Raw genomic sequence first — 13,371 nt, forward strand, 5'->3', positions numbered from 1 at the left:
GTGGACAACACGTTAAACATGAGCCAACAATGTGATGCGGCGGCAAAAAAAGCGAATGGGATTTTGGCCTGCATCAATAGGAGCATAGTGTCTAGATCTAGGGAAGTCATGCTCCCCATGCTCTATTCTGACTTGGTTAGACCACACCTGGAATATTGTGTCCAATTCTGGGCACCACAATTCAAGAGAGATATTGACAAGCTGGAATGTGTCCAGAGGAGGGCGACTACAATGATCAAGGGTCTGGAGAACAAGTCCTATGAGGAGCGGCTTAAGGAGCTGGATGGCTCATGAGGTCTCTTCCAACTCTTTGATTCTATGATTCTATGGAGGGGTAGCCAGGCATTCCTAAATCGCAGATTTTCAGCAACAGCAGCCCAAGGAGCCACTGGAGCAGGAAGGAGGTGACAGCATGCTTCCCTTGTTCTCGGTGGCGGCCTCCTCTCCTCTTCCTCTTTCCGTGACTCAACCCCCATTAAATTCATTTTAAAAAAATCCCACAAAACAGCGAGTCCGCATAAAGTGAACCACGAAACAGTGAGGGAACACTGTACCATATGTGCAATTTCACAGGGACCCTATTGGAGAAGTGTGATTTGTCTTGGTAGGGTTCAGAATGGAGAGTTATATTCAGTGGTGCAAATGCCCAGGCTCTCAGTATGCGGGGAGGCCAATGGGAATCAAACGGCATGCTAGTCCTCTGCATTGCACTCCAACAGATTTGGCCCTGCCTTGCAAGTGATTTTCAGAGGCAGCACGTCGCAGCTTGCGGGGAGTAGGGGCACTAACATCAGGGTCCATTGTTGACCATGTTGCTTTTGGAGCACCATCTCCTTCTTGCTTGCAGCCGGCCCTCCTCAGAGAGACACAGAAGCGGCCATCGGCTTCCTTTAGGCTGCATGGTGACCGGAGCTGGTCTTTCCGAGGAGTCTTAGCTCTTACCCCGACTCCTCCTGGGACTCATCGCTAGGAATCGCTGCCTGCCTTAAAACCTGGATTGCAAAGAGGCCTTTGGGAATTGGTAACAAAGAGCTCTATTCCTCTTAGGTTTTGTAAGGCGGGGGGGGGGGGGCATGTAAGCAGTAGGATGGAATAAGCTTTCTATATAACTCCATCCCCACGATGCCCGGTAGTCTTGTAAATAGTTGCATGTCCATGTGCAGGGATGCTGTGGCCTACCACAAGCATAATAATCTATATAAATATAAATGTAACGTTCGTTTGTGGGATTAACATCACTCAAAAACCACTGGACAAATCGACACGAAATTTGGACACAAGACACCGATCAGGTCAACGAGTAACCATCACTCATAAACACAGCTGAATGGACTTAAAAAGCCAAAAAGCAAAAAGATGCTACAGTGCATGCGCAAAAACATACAAAGAAAACACATAATAGCATAGCCACATTCTCTTTTGGACTACAGCTCCCAGCATCCCCTAAACCAGGCCCTTTAGGAGTGGAGGATGATGCAAATGCTCTGCTTCCGAGCTGCAAGCGTTCTTCTCCTTGGATTTCTTTGAGAGCATCCCAATCCCGGTGTATTTCCAATTTCCTGTTCCTAAACTGCAACTCCCAGCAATCCTCCAGATAGATAGATTAGATAGAGATAGGTAGGTAGGTAGATAAGATTGATCAGGAGGACTGCTGGGAGTTGCAGTCCAAAAATAGGTAGAGAATGAACGGGGAGAAAGGGGAAGAGAAAGAAAAAGGGGGCGAAGGAAGAGGAAGAGAAGGAAGGAAGGAGAGAAGGAAAGGAGGGAGGGAAGATTGGCCACAGCAATGCGTGGCGGGTACAGCTAGTAATATAATATATTTGTATTCTGCTCTACCTCGCTAAGGGGACTCAGGGCGGATTACAGTACACATATACAGCAAACATTCACTGCCATTATACAACAAAGACAGACAGTACATAAACAGAGGTAAAGGCTTCCCATCTTTTTCCATCTCCGGCATCTGGAGGCTGTGCTTGACCCCGGCCACAGGGAGGTACCGTCACTTCATCTTCCATGACAAGGAGCTTTGTTGTCTTTAGACACTCTCCCGATCGAAATGGGCACCTTTTATTCTCTCCCTGCCAAAGCGGTACCTATTTATCTAGTCACGTTGATGTTTTCAAACTGCTAGGTGAGCAGTAGCTGGGCTGATAGCAGGAGCTGCCAATCTTTCGATTGGCAAGATTTTCTGCAGCTGATGGTTTACTCGCTGTGCTAAGCCCAGTCCTAGTGACCCTAGCAATTATGACCTGTGCATGTCCACATGGGCGCCTGTCAGGATGTGGTCTTCGAGTTAAATCAACAAAGCCGGATACTCCTTTCCTCGAAGACTCCTTCCTGACATCGATGTGAAATATGGTTTGATAAGGGGGCCATCTGGCAGAAGGGAATGCTTTGTTCCTTATTACCTTCCTGTTGAGACAATACCTGTTGATCTACTCACATTTGCATGTTTTCGAACAGCTAGGTTGGAAGGAGATAATAATAATAATAATAATAATAATAATAATAATAATAATAATAATAATAATTATTATTATTTATACCTCACCATCTCCTCAAGGGGACTCGGGGCGGCTTACATGAGGCCAAGCCCAACAGAACAGCAATGCAAATAAAACAACACACAACAATAAAACCTAAAAATAAAAACAAAATACAAGAAACAATATAAATAAGTACATCAAACAATGTAAAATCTCAATAATTAAACACTGAAAATAAATCACAGTGGGCAGGGCCAGTAGCAAGGATTAAAAGTTTAAAACACTGGGTGAGAAGACAATGTAATGTATCTGGACAGAGGATCAGAGGGACGAAAGTAGGGTTTAATTTCACTAGCAGATAGAAAATAAAATGCTTCCAAGGACATTTTATGCAGGATTTGGTCAGGTCAGGGGTTATAGTTTGGTTACACTGGAATAGGCAAGTTTTCAAGCTCTTCCTAAAGACTGCCAGGGTGGGGGCAGTGAATTCCAGAGCCAAGGGGCCACCACAGAGAAGGTCCTGTGCCTCACCCCCACAAGTCGCGTTTGCTAACAGCGGGAGCTCATCATGACCTGCGGCTTCAAACTGCCAACCTTTAGGTCAACAGTTTAACAGTTTAACCAGCTGTTTGGAATTGTGAGAGTTGAAGTCCAAAACACCTGGAGTGCCATAGTTTATCCATGCCTGGTTTAACACGTGCCACCGCAACCCTCAATAAATTTGCTCCAGGGGTTGAAAGGGGGGGTTGAGCTAGTGGTCAAGATCCATCTTGTCTGTCTGCTCAGGCTGGCCGGCAGCTTCCGAAGCAGCGCTTCCCGGAGGAGGGGGTGCTATTCATTTTGTGTGACACATGCTCCCTGGTTGCTTGGTACGATAGCATCCTCATTGTTGTGCTCCATGCTTCTCGACGCTCAGGCCCTGGAACCCCCTTCCTGGCAATTGGCCTTTGCTTTCTGGAGATCCATCCTTCAATCAGCCCTTGAGACTTGATACTAAAACTCTGCAAATGAAATATCCCAGGCTCTTGGTGGCCTAAGAGAGCAGGAAGGTCCTGGCCAGGATGAGGTGGAGAAGCATGCCTGATTGTGACTGGCCACCATTGCTAACCTCAATGTGTGTGTTCTCTTCTTGTCTTCTTTCTCCCCTCTGTCTTCTCTCTCTCTCTTTCTGCTCCCACAGCCGGAAGGGCCCTGCTTCACCTACGCGACCCACCATAATCCGACCAGCTGAACCGTCCCTCTTAGACTTATAACCCGAGGCCTAGACACAGCAGCTGGCGACGTGTGCTGTGCCCGGGGGCTCCCTGCCCCACCCATCCATCCATCCCAGCAACCCAACCATGTGCCCTCCCCGCCTCACTCTTTCGCTGCTTCTCTCACCGCTACACCTTCCCCTCCTTGCCTCTCCCCACGTCGTTAAAAATGCTCGTTAGTGAGAGAGCTCTTCTTCTTCGTCTTCTTCTCTTGTGCGTCCTGTATTGCTTTGTGAGCCTAGAGTAGTCCTAGTTCAGTGGCATGGGAGACCTAAAGGACGCGTAGTGGCATACGGGAGCGCTGCCGGGCGCCTCTACCTGCTCGGCCTTGCGTACCGCATGGGTTAACCATAGCCTCTAGCGCCGATCAGTAGCTACGTAGTGACTTTTTTCCTACCATAGTTCAGACAAAACACACGTTTTTTGGTGTTTGCTATTCCAAACAAGGGTGTGAAAACAAAAACTCTCAGCGATGTCCAGTATGTGGATTTTGTTTCAAATGTTTCAAGTGCAAACTTTGGGGGGCTGTTTCACCTGCCGCTCTCTCCATAGTTGGGGAGGCGTTGCAAAACCATAGGGTCTGTCTTCCAAACCAAGATGTCAAGTGGAACGCAGCGACGCAACAGGCTGCTCTCGCTTCTTTGGGGCAAGAAATGCGGGCTTTTTGAAGCAGCAAGCATGTATTTGCAACTTGCAACGGACTTTCCGCAGACCCAGATATAGGGGCTAATACACGTCCCTCGCTTCTTTGGGGCGAGAGATGCAGGTTTTTGGGGAAAGCTTGTATTGGCAATTTACGACAGACTTTCTGCAGACCTAATACACCTTATCCCTCGCTTCTTTGGGGCGAGAGATGCAGGCTTTTTGAAGCAGCGAGCGCTTATTACGACGGACTTTCCGCAGACCCAGATATAGGGGCTAATACATCTTATCCCTCGCTTCCTTGGAGTGAGAGATGCAGGCTTTTTGAAGCAACGAGTGCTTATTACGACGGACTTTCCGCAGACCCAGATATAGGGGCTAATACACCTTGTCCCTTACTTCTTTGGGGCGAGAGATGCAGGCTTTTTGAAGCAGCGAGCGTGTATTACGATGGACTTTCTGCAGACCCAGGTAGAATACACTTTTATCCTCCCTGCAAAAAACATAACCGGATGAGCTTGCATTCCCAGGAGTTTGCTGTTGTCAGTGTTTTAATGCAACGAATGACCTTTGCTTCAGACCAACCCAGCAACTACCAAAAAAACACTGTCCTTCTTTGTGGTCTTGAGTATCCTGGTGACTTGCAATAACCTTTAGTGCTTGCATGCGAGTGGTACTTCTTTGTAATGTGGGGGGGAAATGTTTGTCTCACTGCAAAGTTTGGACTCTCGTCCTCTCCTTATCGATATCTCCTGAGGGGTGAATGCAAACGCATTTAAAGAAAAAGAGAGCCTTCTGTCACCCTGTCCCTCCGACAGTCAACTTCAGCCACTCGCTTTGTAAGTCTTCCAACCATCCCAACTTACAATTCCCGTTCTTTTATTATTCTGGTGCTGTTGCTTTTGATTTTCTGTTGACGATTCTCTCGACACCGAACTCCGATGTCTGTTTCCTCCATATTTTAACTATGGTTTACTTTTGTTTTTGTCCCTTTCCCACTCCCTTTCTCTCTCTCTCTCTGGTTTAATTTGGTGTGTTTGTCTCTGTGTTCTTGTCTCTCTTTCTTTAAATTCCAGCCGCCCTGGCAAAGCTAGCCCCTCTCGTCCGGAGAGTCCAAAGCCACCCTTTGACATGTAACCCTCTTGAGATCCATCTCTTATCTGCCTCTTAGCTGTTCTGTCCTGGAATGGTTCAACGCACACACAAAAAAACCCCAACACACGGCTTTGTTCTGTCGTAGCTTGTGGCTTGCAATGCACATATCAGACGTGACTCTAGTGAAACTGGTTCTTCTTCTTCCTCCCGGTTGCTTTCAAGGAACTTTAAAAAATCCCACGTTATAATATTGTAGTCATGAGAAACATATCTTTACTGTTATATAAATATATATATAAATATCTCTATATATAAAGAACAAAAGTCTATATGGTTGTCCAGATGTTTTAAGCCTTTCATGCTTCCAATGTTGACTTTAGCAAATACTGGAGTAGGAAGAGTCTATATATATATATATATATATTGTACACATGTGCACCTGGCAAAATCTCGCCCAACCTGAGCCGCCGCCGCAGCCGCCACCGCAACCCTGAGAGGATCCATCCTTTGCTGTCCTCCATTGGCTTGTTCTGTGGCCCTCAAAACTGTGGGTGAATCTTCGCAGTGCTAGTGGTACCCGTCATGCCGTCTGTGATCTGTCAACTCTTGTTTACTGGCTGAAATAAAACTCTCATTTCTGTATAATGGAGGCTCCATGCCAAGAATAAAATTCTCTCTCAGTGCTTCCAGGCTCTTCTCTTCATGCTGTCAATTGTCTTTCTGCCACGGTGGGTGGGGAATGTGTTGTCAGAGGCTTTCATGGCCAGAATCCCTGGGTTGCTGTGAGTTTTCCAGGTTGTCTGGCCATGTTCCAGAAGCATTCTCTCCTGACATTTTGCCTGCATCTATAGCAGGCATCCTCAGAGGTTGTGAGGTTTCTTGGAAACTAGGCAAGTGGGGTTTATCTACCTGTGGAATGATGTCCAGGGTGGGAGAAAGAAAGAACTCTTATCTGCTTGGGGCAAGCTTTTCTTTTTTTTTTTTTTGGTCATGTCAGGAGCGACTTGAGAAACTGCAAATCGCTTCTGGTGTGAGAGGATTGACCGTCTGCAAGGACATTGCCCAGGGGACACGCGGATGATTTGATGTTTTTATCATCCTTGTGGGAGGCTTTTCTCATGTCCCTGCAAGAGGAGCTGAAGCTGATAGAGGGAGCTCATCCACCTCTCCCTGGATTCAAACCTGCGACCTTCAGTCCTGCCGGCACAGGGGTTTAACCCACAGCACCACCGGGGGCAAGTGTGAATGTAGCATCTTGATTAGCATTTAATGTCCTTGTAGCTTTAAAGCCTTCAAAGCCTGGCTTCTTCCTGCCTGGGGGACTTCTTGTCGGGAAGTGTTAGCTGATTCTTGTCTGGAATTCCCATTTTTTTTAGTGTTGCTCTTTATCTGGACCTCTGAATGTTGCAATTGGCCAGCTTGATTAGCAATGAATAGCCTTGCAGCTTCAAAGTCTCACTGATTGCTGCCTAGGGGATCCTTCATTGGGAGATGTTAGCTGTCCCTGATTGTTTCATGTCTGGAATTCCCCTGCTTTTCGAGTGTTGCTCTTTATTTACAGTCCTGACCACTGCAAATATGTCATCCATATGCCATCCAGTAGTCGCCATCTACTCACCCACAGAAAACCATATTTAATAATCCAGAGCTCATGTGGTATTGCGATCTTTCGTAGGTAGTCAGCCTCTCCCCTCCCGACATCCCCACTGTCTTGGCACTATAAGAGGGTTTTGCAAGACCAGTCGCTCTCGTTGCCACGTGGCTTTGAGGTAATGCTGTAGTAATGGTGAGGCCACTGATCATATTTTCGTTCTTACAGACCACTAGTGGTCCATAGAACCACTGATATAGTGGAAGAAAAGCGGTGGTGAGATTAAACTGAGATTAACTCTCCTAAATTACGTTGCGAGGGTTGCAATACAGTTTTATCCCAGCATAGAATACATATCTGCATGCGGATTTAACCTATGCCAGCACGATGCAACTCTTATGCAGAATCACAACATCTCCATAACATCTGCGGTGCTACGGACATGAAAAGCATGCCAGACAATGTGAGGAAGAGCAGCTATTTCATGGATACGTCAGTGCCAAGCGACAGAAATTAGGACATTCTCTCCCTGGGACATGGGTTGCTCTGATGTGCAATGACAGGGATTTGTTTTGCTTTGGAACAAAGGCAAAACAAATCCCAACAAAACCCGTGAAATCCCAACAAAACCTGTGGATGAAGAGAACTGGAGGCTGTAGCCCCTCCAACTGGCTACTTATACTCAGAGGGGAGAGTGGGCGGGGCCTAAAGCCAGAAATGTTTAATAGAATTTCTAGAAGGTTCCGAAAGCTGTTCTGCGCAGGCGCAGGAATTACCATATGTGTGATTCACAGTTGACCACAATGGAAAATCAAATTTAGCCTCCACCTTTGAGACAAATCAACAGACCGGAATGGACAGCCTGAATAATCGAATAACCCTTAGCGATGCATTTTCCGTGCAACCAGTCCCTCTCCAAAAAGTAGATGAAGCTGTTTTGCCTCTTCCGGGACATAAGAGAGTAACATACGGAGGATGCGACAGGTGGAACAGGTTTATTCGGAAAGAACAAATTTGTAACAGGAATTAAATAATCTCTGCCATAGAACTCAAAAGCGTTTTCTAATCAGGGTTTTCCTTTCACATTCTTGGAAAACCAGACACCCAATAAATATCCCCCAGTTCTATATTCCGCCCCATTCCTTCCCCTGCCCCGCCACTGACGTTAGATCGTTTGACTTTATAATACAAGGTTATAAGGAACCTCCCGGCAGCTAGAAATGCAGCCAAGGGACTCCTCTCTTCTTTATTTCAGGTATGTACAAAATGTTACACATACACACTATGTACACTTGTGCAAACAGTTCACGGGCCTGTTTTGCTAGTGCCCTGACACAGCGCGCCAAAGGGGTTAACACTGAATTAAAACCGTTTGCGGTGCCAATTTCTTGGATGTCTTCTGCATTCAAGAATATGGAAGAGTACAGTGATTTCGTTTACAATCGCGCCCCAGGCTCAGCAAACTGGGCAGGGATGGGAAGGAAGCGGATTTATTGTAAAACTTCCCTGTGTGCTTTTCTCTTTGGCTGGATTGCTTCTCGCAGGTTCTGCTCCGATGGAAATGGAATCACCAGCGACCGAAGGGACTGGTTGGGAAGCGCAATGCAGCAGCCAACCCGTCTCTGACACATTGGTGGTTCCTTTTCTCTCCACTCATATCACTGCACAACAATTTGCACACCGCTCATGTGCAAACGACTAAAGATAGAGCTCCTGCTTCAGGTCTGTTCCTTCTGCACATACTCGCAATGCTCTTTTCAGTCGCCGCCACGTCATGCTCCTTGCATAGACTCCTTCGGCCTTGTTCTGCACTGGAGTTCGCCTCAATCCCGCCTCTCAAAATCACGCAACCCAACAAACAAACAAGACCCCACTACAAGTAGTTGGATTTCCAGAAATCAATACAAAACAGGTTCATTTCTCCAGTGATCTGATTTTGTTTTTACTAGTTTTCCCCATCTTTTAAAAATAAATAAAATCCTCCAACACAAGACGCCAAAGTTATCTCGCCATCCAAAGTGCAGTCGTATTTCCATCCCACCCTCAACTCATCTTCACCAAACAGCCAAAAGCCCAAGCAAAAGGGTAACCGGAACCAAAACACACCAATGTAGCCTTTCTCCTTTGGTCAGAATTGAAACAAAAAAGGTTTTGCTAATGGCGGCTGTGAGAAAGCCTCTTGTTTCGGAGAGAGCTATCGATCTGGCTATTAGGCTGGAAGGGCTGAGGACCCAAACCATCTGTCCTGGAACAAACTGGTGGGGAAACTAGAGGTCAAATGGGGAACAGAGTCATGAAACGGAAGCCAGGAGAACCAAGTCGCCTCCCGAGTTGCTCCCGACGGCCAACGTGATCTGTTCACAGCAGCAAAAGGGAAGGGCCAGCACAGAACTGCCAAGCCCTCGCCTCCTGCTCCGCTCAGCCGTGACCGGCCTTGGCTGTTGCTGCTGCAGGACAGAGAAGGCAGGACCTTTGGGTCCTCAGCAGCTTCTGCGCCCAACTACACCACCATAATCTTGACCTCGTCGTTCTCGTCGGCCCGGTAAAAGAAGGGGATGCAGGGGTTCTCCAGCAAAGAGCCGGGCCTCTCCCGAGGGTTCTGGATTTCGCGGAGAAGTTGCATGATCTGCTTGGCCGTGGGGTCCTGAGGAGCAGGCGCGGGAGCCTGGCCGTCAGCACCGGCGGGACAATGGGGCGCAGCACCAGAGGGTTCCTGGTCCGGCTCATCGGCCAGGCTCACTTCTCGCAGCCCTGAAAGGGAAGGGGAGAGAGAGGTGGCACCGCAGCTCCAAGAAATAACATGCTTGCAAGCTTCTCATTCTCACACACATGTTGCAGGCATGTGGGACATTGGTTACTCTTTTGCAATGGGGAGCTGGACCCTTGGCTTCAATTTCAGGGCAAAACCAAGGCACTGAGATGAAGGGAGCTGAAGATAAATGCATTAAACTTTGTTAAAGGGGGACTCTATTTGTTGCCTGAATAACCTGCTTTTCCTTCAATGAGTTCAGAAATGTGGCACTGGTGGTGGTTTTCCTCCTCATTTTATTTTCACGCCAACCCAGCAGCGCAGTCCGGTTGGGAGAGTGTGACCAGCTTAAGGACACACCGTGAACTACATGGAATGGCCGGCTTTGGAACTGTCCCTCCAGTATAGCTTTTCCTGTGAATACAGCCTGCCCTCAGAGACACATCTGAGTTCTTTGCATAGGTCCGGAGAGCATCACATTGGGGGAAGGTGCTTTAAAAGACGCCTCCTTTATACAATGATAGCACTCTCTCTGCCCCCCCCCCCCCCCGCCAATTTTCCACCACTGCTCACCTTCTTTATCAGTAGTGTTGAACTCCAAGTGCCTCTCCTTTGTATCAGCAGGATTGCTCTCAGGACCAAGTTGTAACTCCATGTTCTGTGTGGCCGCCATGTACTTTGCATACCAGTCATTTCTCTCGCCCACCAAGCGCATCACCAATTCCTGCAGCTCCATTAACTTCATCTGGAAACGGATAGAGTAGTGGTTCTCAACCTTCCTAATGCTGCGACCCCTTAATACAGTTCCTAATAATTGTGGTGACCCCCAACCATAACATTATTTTCATTGCTACTTCATAACAGTAATGTTGCTACTGTTATGAATTGTAATGTAAATATCTGATATGCAGGATGTATTTTCATTCACTGAAGCAAACTTGGCACAAATACCCGATATACCAAAATTTGAATACTAGTGGGGTTGGGGGCGGAACTGATTTTGTCATTTGGGATTGCTGGGATTTATGGTTGACCTACAATCAAAGAGCATTCTGAACTCCACCAATGATGGAATTGAACCAAACTTGGCCTACAGAACTCCCATGACCAACAGAAAATACTGGAAGGGTCTGGAGGGCATTGGCCTTGAGTTTTGGAGTTGTAGTTCACCTACATCCAGAGAGCACTGTGGACTCAAACAATTATGGATCTGAACCAAACTTAGCACAAATGCTCAATATACCCAAATGTAAACACAGTGGTGGAGTTTGTGGAAAATAGATCTTGACATTTGGGAGTTGTAGTTGCTGGGATTTATAGTTCACATACATTCAAAGAGCATTCTGAACCCCACCAACGACAGAATTGGGCCAAACTTCCCACACAGAAACCCCACAATCAACAGAAAACACTCTGTTTTCTGATGGTCTTTGGTGACCCCTCTGACACCCCCTTGCGACCCACCCAGGGGTCCTGACCCCCAGGTTGAGAAACACTGGGATAGAAGGATGGGAACAAAGAAAGCTACTCAGGGCCAACTGTCCCAGAGAGCATCCTGTGCCAGGAGGCAGGACCTTTCTTTCTCCATTAACCTACATACTGTTTTCCATAATCTGGACAGGGCACTATCCTTCAGAGAGATCCTACTGCCCTATTTATTATTTATTTAAAACATTTGTATTCCGCCCTTCTCACCCGAAGGGGACTCAGGGCGGAGCACAGCATATACACGGCAAACATTCAATGCCGAGACACAGATTCACATACACAGACACATACATAAACATTAAAAAACATTTATCAAAATACTAAAATACACCATTTAAAACTTACCTAGTCATCCGCATCAAATCTAATTGGCCTGGTCATCTTTCCTATTGCCGCTTTATTGCCCTGTCCCAAAAGCTTGGTCCCACCGCCAAGTTTTTACCATCCTTCTAAAGGACAGGAGGGAGGGAGCCAACCTGATCTCACCAGGAAGGGAGTTCCATAGCCGGGGAGCAATAACTGAGAAGGCCCTGTCTCTCGTCCCCACCCATCGTGCCTGTGACAATGGCGGGACAGAAAGCAAGGCCTCCCCAGAGAATCTTAATCTCCACAATGGTTCATAGGGGGAGATGCGTTCGGACAGGTAATTTAGGCCGGGGCCGTTTAGGGCTTTATAGGCCAAAGCCAGCACTTTGAATTGTGCCCGGTAGCAAACTGGCAGCCAGTGGAGCTGGCGTAACATGGGAGTTGTATGCTCCCTGTATGCCGCCCCAGTTATTAACCTGGGTGCCTCTCGTTGGACTATTTGAAGCTTCCGAGCAGTCTTCAAAGGCAAAACCCATGTAGAGTGTGTTGCAGTAGTCTATCCTAGATGTAATGAGAGCATGGACCACCATGGCCAAGTCTGACTTCCCAAGGTACGGGCGCAGCTGGCGCACAAGTTTTAATTGTGCAAACACTTCCCTGGCCACTGCTGCAACCTGGGATTCCAGGCTCAGTGATGAATCCAGGAGAACTCCCAAGCTGCAAACCCGTGCCTTCAAGGGGAGTGTAACCCCATCCAGCACAGGACTAAAAGCCCTAGACAAGATGCAGATCAAGTGTGGGGTGGAAGTGAAGGGCTGTGCCAGCGGCTTTCTCTGTGGAATCACTACCACTTCACTCTTTCAGTGCTGTGATGCTTTCCTCACCTTCATTTCCTCCTTGTCCTGGGCCAGTCGGCTGATGTATTCCTCCTTCTCCCGGTGGCGCTGTTTCAGGATAGCCCTTTGGCTCTGGTACAGGGCAATGTATTCACCTAGAGCACAAGAGAGATGGATCAGGTTGAGAAAAAGAGCCACATGTTGTCGTACTCCAGAGCAAAATCACCTCTGACTTTCAACATCACGCCAGCTGGGTAATATCAGCAAGCAGTTTATTTGTAGCCAAAGCAGTAAAAAGTATTCCACAGTAACAAGCAATCCAATTGATACAAAGGAAGACAGGAACAAAGAGTCCAAGGAAATCCATGAAACTTGGCACTTGAATCCATGAATACAAAAGCAACATGAGCTAGGCAGACCTTGGTGCTTGAAACTTGGCATTATGCCGATGTTGCCTCAACTGAAACAACCTTTCTCACAAATCATTTATAAACTCTTCCCTGACTCCCAAACTGCTAGGAATGGATTCCTTCTTAGCTTCCGTTTACTATCTATCTTCTGTTGAAGCCTAGCTGAAGGTCTTAATTGCTGCATGGACTGCCTCTGTTTACAAAAACTTCTTTTCCTGTTCAAGGTCTCACTCCACTCATTAACTTCTGCACCTGGTTCCTCAAAATCAATTTCATTCTCAGGGAACTGTGACAAAAGGCCTTTCCCAAGCCCAGGACCTTGAGAATCCTCTTGCAGCAACTCAGGCCTCTCTTTTAAACTCCATTCAGTCCCAAGCAACCCCTCATCCCCAAAACCACCAGACCCTGGCCCAGGAACCGGATCAACATCCCTATTCCCTTCATGAACATCAACATGAACATCATCCCCATTCTCATCATGAACATCAACATGAACATCATCCCCATTCTCA

General features: G+C 47.2%; 2 protein-coding genes across 13 annotated transcripts in view; one reads left to right on the forward strand and one right to left on the reverse strand.

Annotated features, from left to right (window-relative positions):
• DNM1 (dynamin 1) overlaps positions 1-6,162 on the forward strand; it is a 164,058-nt gene extending 157,896 nt beyond the window's left edge. For 5 of the 7 annotated variants that reach the window (XM_060757179.2, XM_060757181.2, XM_060757183.2 and 2 more), the window contains one exon: positions 3,670-6,162. In XM_060757179.2, the coding sequence (XP_060613162.2) occupies positions 3,670-3,742 (73 nt within the window). In that variant the 3' untranslated portion in view covers positions 3,743-6,162. The remainder of the gene's footprint in view (positions 1-3,669) is intronic. The other 2 variants (XM_060757184.2, XM_060757182.2) reach the window with 1 other exon arrangement.
• Positions 6,163-8,046: 1,884 nt separating this feature from the next.
• The window catches only part of GOLGA2 (golgin A2), a 54,880-nt gene continuing 49,555 nt past the window's right edge, over positions 8,047-13,371 (reverse strand). For all 6 annotated transcript variants that reach the window (XM_067471958.1, XM_067471960.1, XM_067471957.1 and 3 more), the window contains 3 exons: positions 12,498-12,604; positions 10,393-10,564; positions 8,047-9,821 (listed from right to left, as the gene is read on the reverse strand). In XM_067471958.1, coding sequence (XP_067328059.1) covers positions 9,571-9,821; positions 10,393-10,564; positions 12,498-12,604 — 530 coding nt within the window. In that variant the 3' untranslated portion in view covers positions 8,047-9,570. The remainder of the gene's footprint in view (positions 9,822-10,392; positions 10,565-12,497; positions 12,605-13,371) is intronic.

The sequence above is a fragment of the Anolis sagrei genome, chromosome 11 (genome assembly GCF_037176765.1).
Source record: "Anolis sagrei isolate rAnoSag1 chromosome 11, rAnoSag1.mat, whole genome shotgun sequence".
Taxonomy (NCBI): Eukaryota; Metazoa; Chordata; class Lepidosauria; order Squamata; family Dactyloidae; genus Anolis; species Anolis sagrei.